At 34.4% G+C, this 13192-nt stretch overlaps 2 protein-coding genes across 2 annotated transcripts; both read left to right on the top strand.

Moving 5' to 3' along the window:
• The first annotated feature begins 1332 nt into the window (after positions 1–1332).
• Positions 1333–2935, top strand: LOC110691118 (basic 7S globulin-like). The gene has a single exon (XM_021868050.1). The coding sequence runs from the start codon at positions 1444–1446 to the stop codon at positions 2794–2796; it is 1353 nt and encodes a 450-aa protein (XP_021723742.1). The 5' UTR covers positions 1333–1443; the 3' UTR covers positions 2797–2935.
• A 1402-nt stretch (positions 2936–4337) lies between these two features.
• Positions 4338–5978, top strand: LOC110691041 (basic 7S globulin-like). The gene has a single exon (XM_021867977.1). The coding sequence runs from the start codon at positions 4472–4474 to the stop codon at positions 5786–5788; it is 1317 nt and encodes a 438-aa protein (XP_021723669.1). The 5' UTR covers positions 4338–4471; the 3' UTR covers positions 5789–5978.
• Positions 5979–13192: the final 7214 nt, after the last annotated feature.

Genomic DNA, 13192 nt, shown 5'->3' with positions numbered 1-13192 from the left:
CCAACTTAATCACAATCCAATTATCCTTGAATATTGAACCCAGCCCAACTATCCATATTTTCAAGGGATACCTTATTTTTTTAACACAAATTTTTATATGTGGCTGGTCAAATCATGTGGCCGGGGTTACTTGTTCAAATGCTAATTGATCGGTCATGAGTTATCAGTTATCCTGTCAGGGGTTACTCGACCAGTCATGAGTTAATCTCACACAGAAAATGCACTAACCGACTGAATAACCCCAAAATAAGTAACCTTTGAGTGAGTAACCCATGAATAAGTAAACCCGGCGAAAACGCATTAACTGACCGAGTAAATTAAACCTAGAATAAGTAATCCTTGACTGACTGAGTAACCACATAATAAGTAACCTCGACGAAAACGTGTTAACCAACCGAGTAACCCTAGAATAAGTAACACGTACTTATTGAGTTACCTCAGAATAAGTTACCTCGACGAAATTGCGATAGCTGACTGAGTGACTCTAGTATAAGTAACACTTGGCTGATTGAGTAACCCCTAAATAAATAACCCCTGAAAAAGTAACCCCACCCACACGGTGTGACCAGTCACACAGAAAACATCATTTTTTAAACTTTTTTTTTTCTAATTACTCGTCCTTTCTTTTCAAGTCCTTATTGGCGATCTTCACCACCTTTAGCAGTCTCGCAACTTTGTTAAATTTTGCTCTCAAGAGTCCATGACTGTTATCATGTGGTTTATTATTTTCTTAAAGAAAAATTAAATTAATAATTATTAGCTTGTATTTTGTATAGCTGATTAGTGATCACACTGTATAACTGTTTATAAAAAAAAAATGAATTAATCTTATAACATTTACAAAGTAATCCTATTATACCCGTAAATAACAAAATAACCTTTATAAGACTAACATCATAACCCCTATATACTATGTAACCCCATATTCCTAACAAAATATCTTCTATAAAACTAACCCAATGGTCCATGGTGAATGGCCACACATATAAAAGTTAGTGATCAAATAATTGAATCTCAAAATTAAGTATTGTAAGTATTCCATACTATGTATATTCTATCAATCGGATAGGAATAGTGATGATAATATTCCATATAATCAATGACCTCAGTAGATCAACTAATCTACAAACTACAAATTCCAATCCAAATAATACTGGTATAATAATAATAGAGCTAAATTTGGAGCTCACAGCTCTTGCTTACACGCAAGTGCCTAGTTACTTCGGTTTTGTATGCATGTTTGATGTTTATGTTTCCTAGAAAACAATTAATAAAGTCAACTTGGATTAGATGCCTCTGAAGTATTAACTAGCAGTACTAATATGTATTCTATAATAGATTTTTGATCCACTATTCAAGTATTTATCTTAAACAAAAACGTACACTTCAAATTGTGACACTTTCGTTTTCAATAGTATGTAATATACACCCTTTCTAACTAACATGGCTTCCTTGCTCAATAATTACCATTTCTGTACTTCTTTGTATCTTCTTCTCATATACTTTATCACCACCACCATAACAACCACCTCGGCCTCGGCCTCCGCCTCATTCCGCCCCAAAGCTCTACTCCTAAGAGTCTCAAAAGACAACTCCACTAACCAATACACCACCAAACTCATCCAAAGAACCCCCTCAATATCACTAACTTTAACACTAGACCTCGGCACTCAATTCTTATGGCTCAACTGTGGCAAACGCTACGTGTCCTCCACGTACCGCCCCGTCTACTGCGGCTCCCCTCAATGCACCCTAGCCAACACCAAAACCAAAACATGTAGAACATGTCCTGCTGCCCCTAAGCCAGGGTGCAACAAAAACACGTGTAGAACCCTCTCAATCCACAACCCCATCACAAACAAATCACCAACCTTGGGCAGTGAGCTCGCTACCGATGTTATCCGTGTCAACTCCACTAACGGGGCAACACCCGGGCAGCTCATGACCATCCCAAATTTCCTCTTTGTTTGCGCGCCCAAGTCCTTGTTACATGGCCTCGCAAAAGGAGTGTCCGGTGTTGCTGGTTTTGGGAGGACTAGTAAAGTTTCACTCCCTACACAATTCTCTTCATCTTTCCATTTTCCTAACATATTCGCGCTTTGTTTACCTCCAAATCCGTTGTATTACGGAGATGGTGTTATTTTTCTTGGGGACGGACCTTACATTTTCGCCCCAGGAGGTACCGGTACTACGGTAGACCTGAGAAGCAAGCTTTCCTACACTCCTCTAATTGTCAACCCTTTTCGAACCTCTGAATACTTCATAGGAGTTAAAGGGATCAAGATTAGCGGAAAAGACGTACCAATAAACAAGTCATTACTTTCTATAGATAGCAAAGGATATGGTGGTACGACTATAAGTCTGTTACACCCTTACACTATAATGGAAACATCTATATTTAAGGCGGTCACTACTGCCTTCGATAATCAACTAAGGGACGGAAGTTTTCCTACTAAAAGAGTTGCTCCGGTAGCACCATTCGAGGTGTGCTACGAAGCTGGCTCGATCCCCTCCACGAGGATCGGGCCAGTGGTGCCACACATTGATCTAGTGTTACAAAGCGAGGACGTGTTATGGACGTTAGCCGCGCCAAACTTGGTGGTTCGGACGAATATGAATAAGGCGGATTGTCTTGGTATTGTGGATGGTGGAAAGAAGCCAAAGTCATCGATTATTATAGGAGGGTTTCAAATTGAGGATAATTTACTGCAATTTGATCTAGTTAAGTCTAGGCTTGGGTTTAGTTCTGCTTTGATTTACGATCGAATAGGGTGCTCTTACTTTAACGTTCCTTGAATTAGCTTCTAAATGAATGTGCTAATTAATAAAGTCAAAATGCATGTAATGTTACTTCATGTTCACGTACTAGTCACATGATGTGTCAGAAAGTTTGATTATTCTATGCAAGATCGAGTACCACAAAAGATAGGATCGAATTCCACATAACTCTTAGGGCCTGTTCAAATTTACTAAACTGAATTAAACTGAATTGTTGATGAAAGAAGTAAATTAGAAATTAAACTGAACTACACTGACTTGAGCTGAACTGAAATTAAGCTTAAGAGAACACATGGCCTTAATTAAGGGGCTGAAAGAGGTAGATTTGTTGTGCATACTTTGGCATTTTAGCATACACACCATAATAGGTTAAACTCGGTCACTTATTCTTTGGCTTATGTTTCGGAATCAGCAAATGCATTCAATGCATTGTACACAATCAATCTAACAAATAATTTGAATTTCTTAGACCTAATTGATACAGAGTATCAAACATAGTTGAATCTGATCTAAACATATAATATTATTATTAAAATTAATTTGTTTTAGCCTAATAGCCTTTACCTAAGAGAGAAAATATTGTCATTTATAATTTATTTATTTATTATTTCTATGACTAAGAAGATCGAGAATACTAAAACTGGCCATACAATATAGTTATATACGGAGTAGACAAAGTAAGAAATTTTTAAACAAACTTTACAAGTACATATGTCCATTATATAAGTTGAATGATCTCTCTCTATTTAGCATTTATGATCTGATTATGAGTCATTAGGAAAACTATAGGTGCTTCTAGGACATACGTTTTTGTATTTTGTTGGCAAGTGAAAAATTTTACTCTGCCCCACTTCATCAAGCTAAGGTCTAAAACCAATCCACCTCGTTTTCTTAGCTTGTTCTTCCCTTTCTTATACAAATACTACCTCCGTTACAGGTTATGTGCAACGATTAGACATTTTCCCTCTCTATTTTATGTCAAATCGTTGCACATAACCTGTAACGAAGGTAGTACAAGTTTTTACACAAACTTTGTTCATGATTTATGTACGTACACCAAGAACGGAGGGTGAATAGTTTGGGTTAAAATGTAATTATTTAGTTTTTATTGAGTGACGTTATAATGTAATTATTGTCAAAGATATGCCTTCACATTTGAAATTATAGCCCACACATTTGAAATCGGATCTAGAAAGTAAGACATATACAGTATTAAATTATTAAAAATTACTCCGTAGCAGTTTCTATAAATAATACTCCATATAATTTTGGTTATAGGGAAGGAATAATAATTGATTAATTGCTTGAAATATAAACAATGTCCTTGAATTCAATGATCCACAATGTCCAAAGTCCAAACAACAGAAACTAATCTCAAGTGTCGGTGCTTCTCATCAGTCATCACATTGCTTGTTTGCAAGTGCCAACTTACTTCCATTTTTACAAGTTTCTGTTTCCTAGAAAGATAATATAATGAGCTGGAGGTCCCTCTTATATAGTTACGTAAATATCTTTAATCATGCCTCTAAAATTGCAATTATAAATTAAAAAATCACAGCATAGCACCAATGAATTGACTTTCAACCACCATCAAACCAATAATCCATCTTATCTTTAATCTCCTTTAAAAGTCAGACTTTGCCTTTTTAAGACTCATACTAAATCTTATATCCATCCACCTTCTCTAGCTAACATGGCTTCTTTCTTTAATCACTATCTCATTCCTTTGTATCTCCTCTTCACATACTTCACCACCACCACCATCTCCGCGGCTTCGGCCATCGTCTCGCCTCGCCCCAAATCTCTACTCCTGACCATCTCAAAGGACACCTCCACCTCCCAATACACAACCAAAATCCTCCAAAGAACTCCCCCAGTATTTGTCCCTTTAACACTAGACCTCGGTACACAATACCTATGGCTCAACTGCGGTCGACGCTATGTATCCTCAACATATAAACCCGTCCCATGCGGTTCCCCACTTTGTGCTCTTGCAAATGCCAAGATATGTAGGTCATGTCCTTCAGGCCCTAAGCCGGGGTGTAACAACAACACATGTAGAGCCATCATCAGCAACCCCATCACTAACACATCCACGAAAAAAGGAAGCGAGCTCGCAACCGATGTAATAAAACTCAACTCCTCTAATGGTGCCACTACTGGCGACCTCGTTAGCATCCCCAACTTCCTCTTTGTTTGCGCGCCCACCTCCTTGTTAGGTGGCCTCGCGAAAGGGGTGTCCGGAGTTGCTGGCTTCGGTAGGACTAAAGTTTCATTCCCTACACAAGCGTCCTCAGCTTTCCGCTTGGCTCAAACATTTGCTTTGTGTTTGCCTCCATTTTCGGAAAATGGTTTCGCTTTCCTTGGTGATGGACCTTACAACATCACCCCAGGAGGCACCGGTCTTAACGTAGACCTAAGAAGCATGCTTACTTACACTCCTCTGGTCACTAACCCGGTTCGTACATCCGAGTACTTCATAGGCGTACAAGGTATTAGAGTCGGAGGAGAAGACGTATCGATCAACAAGTCCTTACTTTCTATAGATAGCAAGGGATATGGTGGAACAACCATAAGTTTGATACAACCTTACACTAGTATGGAATCTTCTATATACAAAGCTGTCACTACTGCTTTCGACAGACAAATACTAAACACTTCCTTCCCGACTAAGAGAGTTGCACCGGTTGCACCATTCAAGTATTGCTACGATACTCTCCCGTCCACAAGGGTCGGACCCTCGGTGTCGAACATCGACTTGGTGCTGCAGGGCAAGAACGCAGTATGGACCATAGCCCCGTTGAACTCTTTGGTGAGTACCAATGTTGGATATTGTATTGCTTTTGTGGATGGTGGAAAAAACCCAAAGTCATCAATTGTTATAGGAGGGTATCAGATTGAGGATAATTTGGTTCAATTTGATCGGGCTAAGAACAGGATTGGAATTAGTTCTTCTCTCGTTTATGATCGGATTAGATGTTCTTTCTTTAACTTCACTACTACAGTGTAATAATGATTAACTTACTGCTGTGGTTAGTGAACGATTATTAGATATAATCGGAAGATGTGTAAAATAAACAGGGATCGAAGAAATGATCCTCTTTTTCTCTCTTTCGCTCTTTTCTCTCTTTAAAACAAGCATCAACAACGTTGTAATTAATAGAGAACGAAAATGAGTATTGTTTATGATATTCCAAATCCATGCATTGCAGTCGATCTAGCAGAGGTGCATACTGAGATACTATGGTGATGCAATCAAGTCATATACAGAGCATGTAGATTTCTCATTGTAATGATCGAGTGAAATGTTATAAAGAATAATAATGACTTCGAAAAAATGTACATAACCCCTATAGAATAGTTTTAATATAATTTAACGTACATAAAATGCAGCCCTAATATGATTTGCAGATCCTGCAAAACTCACATACACTAACCTTCTTAAAAGTACACCTCCAGACTATTGAGCAAGAAGCATCTCCATTACTGATTGAATAATTGCAGCTTCTTGTATAGTGTATACCCACCTAAGTCACTGAAAATGTAATAAAATGTTAATGGAGGAATATTTCTTGTATGTATGCAAAATTGAGAGCATTTAACAAACAACGCAACAGAGAAAACAATTATATGTGGCTCAAATGTCTCTCTATTTTGTAGTTCTAAACTACTGAAAGATGTTCATAAACTCGGAAAGAATCACAGCTTAGTGATCAGATGGGAAATGACTGAAAGAGCTATTTGCATCCAAATTCCTAGAGAAACTTTGGTAAATTTCAAACTATTGAAATATGTTCATCAGCAATTACTACTGGATCTCAATGATTTCTACTACTTGTATATGTTGGTGTACTCTATTATTCTGTACATTTACAAAGGTAGACCATCCCTTAGTATGCAGCTAACAGAATCACAAATTTTTAATTCAAAAGAGCCAGCTAAGTTACTTAAAATGAACATAATAACCAGTGTATATTTCTATAATATCGTATACCAGCAAATCAGCATATCCTTAACAAGTTAGAAGAAGAAAGAGTACAATATTATTTACAAATTAATCATGTAACAGGTCCTAACCTTTCAATTCAGTAAGCTAAGACTTCTTAAGTTATTATATCCACTGTAAAGAGGCTCTGGATCTTCCCAGTTTTGAAGAATATAAATTCAACCATATCATGCTATAAACTGATGGGAAAACTCGCTAGTTAATGATTCCAATCTCAACAAGTTGCCTTGATGAGTTGATGATAAGCATATATTTTGAAGAGGTCCACGAGTTTAAGGTTCCTCCACCACATTAGGATTAGCAAAAGTCACTGCTTAGATAGATGACCTACTCATGGCCCTCAATTGATAGCTTCAAGTAATGGTATCTACTGCATAAGTGCTGTCTGTGGATTAACACACTTGTACGTCTTACAAATTTAGGGATGAATCTTATTCAAAGAGCTACCTATCTTGCTATGCTTGAAAATTTAAATAACGAAATAGCTAATAAACACATGTATAAAACTGATAGAAGTAGAAACAGGAACAATAGCACTAATCAATGACAATCCATGAAGGTGCGCCAGGCATGACAATTTGAGGGAGAAAATCATCAGTACAACCTAGCATTACTCATGCAACTGTAACCAAATCCAATACTCAAAACCTAAACCCCAATGATCCAGAACTCGAAGATAAACCTAAAATAGAAAACAGCAGCAGTTGTATATACTTGGACCAACATCTTTATTTTGCATTTCTTACAATAAGCTTAGGCAGCAAAAATTGCATCTTTTACAATTAACGCAGCAACACCAGTTTATCAGGGATCCAGAACATTAAAACTTCACTTCCCCACAGCCCACAGCATAAGCTTAAAACCGTATACGAACTACGAAGTACATAGTATAAATTATGCATCAAACAGGGCCAAGTACACAAAAACAATGGATACAGATGATATAGTTGCAAATTGTCACTGATCTTATCCTAGAATCACCAGCCAAATACATTCTATGAGTAGCAATGCTAGAATATAAGTAGCATATCACTTTAATCAAAGTATTCAATTTACTCACCACAACTTCAAAGACCCCTTAACTCATAAACATAATTGAGAAATACTGATTCCTAATTCTAGTTACTTACTTCGTATTATTTTCAACAACAATTCTTGCTTCTATGATATAGAGTAAATTTAGGAAATTTCTGATGATCAACGCCAAAAAAATCAGAATATTCAGTGTTAAAAATAATTAAAAAAAAAAGCTCATTAAATATTTTTGCAACTAAAAAATTCAGCTCAATTTAGCATTACATGAACAAGAACAACATTACAACACCGTAATTTTTTCCAGAATTCTGATACCCACCAAATTTCAATAGTCAATTTTAATTCATTCCAGACAGAATTCAGAAAAAACAACCACCAAAATTAATTCCAATTTTTTCCAGTCAATATAAACTTTAAAGAAAATAACAATTGCAGTCACAAATTTGTCTCATTGTAAAATTAAAATTAAAAACGAACATACTGAGGAAAAAGTGGGCAAAATTGCCTTTCATAGTAGAAACATGATAGAAAGGAACATTACCAGCAGCAATATCTTCAATCAAATAAATTAAATCATGAAAAACCTCAAATCCATCAACTAAAAGCGTGGCATCAAGATACGACGACCCTCGCGATTTAATCTTCGCACATTTTGAATTGACAAACCCTAATTCCCTACCACAATATGTAATCGACACATTCAAAGCGTCGTAATTGACAGAGAAGAAATCAGCGTTGCGAACCTTGAGAGTAAGAGAGAGAGGAAGGTGTTACGGAATGTTGTGTATTATTAGGGTGTAATCAGCAATATTAGTCTGTCATTAGTTGTTTCTGTAAAGTTTATTTTGGAGTGACCGAGTGATGAGTGTAAATGTGTAATTACGGAATAATAGTACTCGGATGTGATTTTTACAGTGGGGAGTGTTGGAAGAGCGAGGGTTAGATCAAGTGATTAGAGCTTTTATTCTGACAAGTTAAGAGATACACGTTGCGCGCCTACGCGTGTACAATATAAGAAATTAGATAAAAAAAAATAATAAAGTGGTTTTATATTTTGTGGGGAGTGAAAACAGTTAATATGTAAATTTATGTGGAAGAAAGGGAGCAGTTATTATTGTGTAGTTATGATAGGATTTTTTTTTTTTGGTAATTTTGCAACTTGAGAAGAGTAATTTGGGGATAGTGAAATTTATCATCCAAAAGGCCCTTTCACTTTATATATAGGATTTAGTGATTACAGAGGAACACAATCATGTAATTGACTTAAACTACCAAAACAAGTTCGGTTGGCTCGAAAAATGTTGAGTTTGGACCTATTTAAATAACAATTTGGTTCAAAATAGAGAGTTTTGGCCCGAACTTGGGCTCAACCAATATCAACAGCTTAGCTCGACTCATAACCACCTCTATTGTAAGGTGAAAATAATTCATCGAATCATAATATGTTTCAAAAAAAAAAAAGAAAAAAAAAACCTCCTACTCTAATGCTTGAGAGTTGAAGGGGTAAGGGATATTCATTAACGTAGATGACACGGTTCGTACTCATAACTTCTGAGGAAAATTGTGTATAAAAAGATTGGAAACTTGGAATAGGCCAATGAGAGTTTAATGCTTGAACTCTTTTCTTATCTGTATTAAGACTTTTGTTACACATAATATAAAACAGTCTGTATTAAGACTTTTGTCTTTTCTTAAAGTCGTAAAAAAATCTTGTCTAATAGCCTATATTAACACTTTTGTTACGCATCATATAAAACGGAGGCATTAGTTTTAAGGAGGCAAGAAAAAGGATTCTTATCATGTTTGTGGGCGGCATCCCATCCCATGCATGGACCCCCACTATTTGGGGTAAAAAGATCGAATAACACATTAACAAAGTCAATGAGCTAAAGCAATAACTCAAACCTCAATTTCCACAACCTCAGTTGTCTCAAAATCAGCTTATGTATAAGATTGAGCTAGATGGAGTTAAGGGTCTCTTCTCATTAACTGAAATAAGCTTATTAGAGCTGAACTGAACTGAACTGAGATAAAATAAATATTTTATGAGAGAAGGAAATTAGGAGCTGAACTGAACTGAACTTATTAGAGCTGAACTGAACTAAAAATAATCTGATGAGAACATAGCCTTAGTCCTAATATATGGAGTCAATACTCTATAATATTCGGATATGTAACATTATACACACTACTATTGCTGATTTACTGTAAGAAATATACAGTACCATACTTAATTAAGCTTACATATACTTTTTGAAATAAAACTCATATAGTAGTGAGTATAAATCATTCAATTATTTCTTATTAATTTGTTGTATATTACATAATGGTACATATACTACGCTAGAAAAAGTGATAGTACAACCAAATATATAACTTCTTACAACATGATACACCAATAAAGGCTACAACATTGCTATGAATTAATTTAAGGTAAGTATTCATTGACGAACAATTCAATCCCTAAGAGTAGACAACATAAATTATTTTTCTTGTAAAATACCTCTTGGATGGAGTGGATCATTTTATCTACTCTTGGAGATTGATTTATGATTACTCTTATGAATCGCGTGGTTGAGAGTCTGTGCACTTAGGAGATAGAGAAGAAATACTCGGATGAATATGATCACTAGTAGTAAAAGTAGTCGTAGTAGTAGTACTACTACTATTTGCAGACCTAGTTATAGGCATGGAGTTGGACCTCTTCATCATCCAAGTAGATGCTTTTGATCGATGAAATCGACATCGAAACGAGCCTTGATGTGTTGTAGGAGAGCATAAGCATTGACCCCCTTTGTGGTTGATGGTTGTAACACTTTCTCCATCAACGCTCTTAGGAGAAGTTATAGGCATTTTATTTTTGAGAAATAATTGAAGGATATGTTATTTTGGTATGTGATACTCTCTTGTGTTGAACAAAATGGGCTTTTTGAAGTATGAAATATATGGCGTGGTAAAGGAGGTGGGGCGTATAGAAGGGGAGGCTTTATCTACGTGCAGATTCTAAGGTCATTATAGGTATTTCACATTCTAACCCTCAACTTGTATTTGCCACCACCAAAATCTTTAGATATTGCCAAATTAATTAAAGCGATTTATTCCACAATAAACATGGAGTATATTTTTTAACAATAATTGGATTTAAAATATTTTCCGTATGTTACTGAATAAATATACATATCAATTGGTTGTTGGTGTAGTGGTGATTGAGATTACACTTGACAAGAAGGATCTGTATTCGATCTCCCACAATAACAATAGGGAGGGGATTGGAATCTAACCACACAGAATAGAACCCCAAATCCGAATTAGCCCAAAAATATAAACCGGATGAAACACCAACAAAAATAAAATAAAATAAATACTAGGTATAAATTAATAGTATATTTTCTCCCTTTTCCTATCATTGAAACTTAAAAGTGAATGTAGCATCTAAGCTTAAACTCTAGGTTTTTATTTTTTTTTTTCTTTCTTTTTTTGATAGGATTTAAACTCTTGGTAATATTTTATGTACAATAGTAATTTTTTATAGGGTTTTGGTGCGTGGTAGATGTCTTTTTGAAAATATTTACAATTAGATATTTTGAAGAATGAAATTTGATTGTAAGTATGTAACTGTTGTATGACTTAATTTTAAAAGTAAAAAAAATTCTCTTGTAGGAATTAAAATGAAGTATTTTGATCTTTAATTTCTCAGGGTAACAAGACTAGCAACAATGATGTGTGTTATCATTAAAATTTATGTGTCATCACTACTACTCAATTATACCTTATGAGTCTTATAATATTTAAATTGTTACGAGGTCATTGTCGTTAAGACGTTAACCCATAAAGAAGAAATTATAGAGCAAAAGGCATAATTTATTCAATTATTATTCAAGTATAGATCAATAATAGCCTTAGTAAAGCTAACAAATTAAATCTTATTAACAAACATGAATTGGAATTATCCTTCTAATTATTCATGTATGTGCATATGACATGTTCCGACACTATCGTATGGGTATCAATTAGCATTTTGTTGTTAGATTTGATCGAAGAATATTCTTCTGAACATTAATCAGAGGTCTTAATTTTAATCCTTTTTTATTTTCATTCATTTTAATACATACATTATTACATATTTCACAAATTTAGCTTGTTTTCTTGTACCAAATTTTTGTAACAAGATAATAGAATAAATTTAGAAAGCATATACGTAATTGTATAATTGAGAAAAAAGCCAAAAAGAATATAAGAGAGTGACAAAACGACGTGAGTGGTAAGAAGAAGAGATTAGATGAGGCTTTCATGTGAGAACCATATTATCATGTGTTTTTTTCGTTAATTTGATTCTTCAATTTATGTGAATAATATAATTTAGTAAGTAAATTCCAATATTATTCCAAAAAATAGGAGCCCTTCGATTCCACCATGTTTAATCCACGTTATTATGATTGTAAGTTTCCTTAAGTTTAGTATTTTAGTATCGAAATGACCAAGACATTATGTAAAAGGAATATGCAAAAAAAAAAAAAAAATGAGCATCTTTGTCATTTTAGATGTCTATGAAGTATCAAGTCAGTCACTGATTCATCTTGTTTGGTGGAGCTACTTTGCCTAATGTTTGATAAGAACTTTGTAGGCTATGTTCTCCGCAACTTATTCAAATAAGTCTCATAAATTAAAATAAGTCTCATAAATTAAGATTTATTGATTTAAGGCATAAATAAACTTCTATTTTAAAGTTTAGAAATTACGTTTATTTAGTAAACACAAGTTGAACTCAACAAAAACAACTTGATTAAGATAGTAAAAAATGAGGTTGCATTAAGATCTTATTTTATTCACCTTATTTTTATTTATTTTAGTTCAAATACGATAAGATCTTCTAAAGGTTACTCAATCTCAAATTACAACCAAATAATGCTATCCAAGTCAACAGTTGACTATATATGCAAAGCAAGTGTTTATGCGTATCAGCGTATGTTATACCATTTTATCAGGAGTACAAGTAGCTATTTATTTAGGATCTTAAATTGGAATCCATCATATATGTAAATGATTGATCATTAATCTTCACAAAATTAAATAAATGAAAATTCTAATGTAGCCTTGTGACTTTTGACTACTATAATTTTTTAAAATAGACGAAAAAATTTCGAAAATATTTTAAAAAATAATTTATGAAAGTTAAAAATATATTTAAAATAATTATAAAAAAAAAAACTATTTTTCATTAAAATAAAAAACAAATCAAAAAAACAAATGATCTCAATTGTCCATTTTAAAAAATTCTGATAGTCAAAAATCATAAGAATACATTAAAATCAAATCCGGTCCTGCCGTTAGACCCAACTCCCAATAAATGGTGAGAATTCAAATGCATCATGC

The sequence above is a fragment of the Chenopodium quinoa genome, unplaced genomic scaffold (genome assembly GCF_001683475.1).
Source record: "Chenopodium quinoa cultivar QQ74 unplaced genomic scaffold, ASM168347v1, whole genome shotgun sequence".
NCBI lineage: Eukaryota > Viridiplantae > Streptophyta > Magnoliopsida > Caryophyllales > Amaranthaceae > Chenopodium > Chenopodium quinoa.
This window is presented reverse-complemented; position numbering and strand designations above follow the sequence as displayed.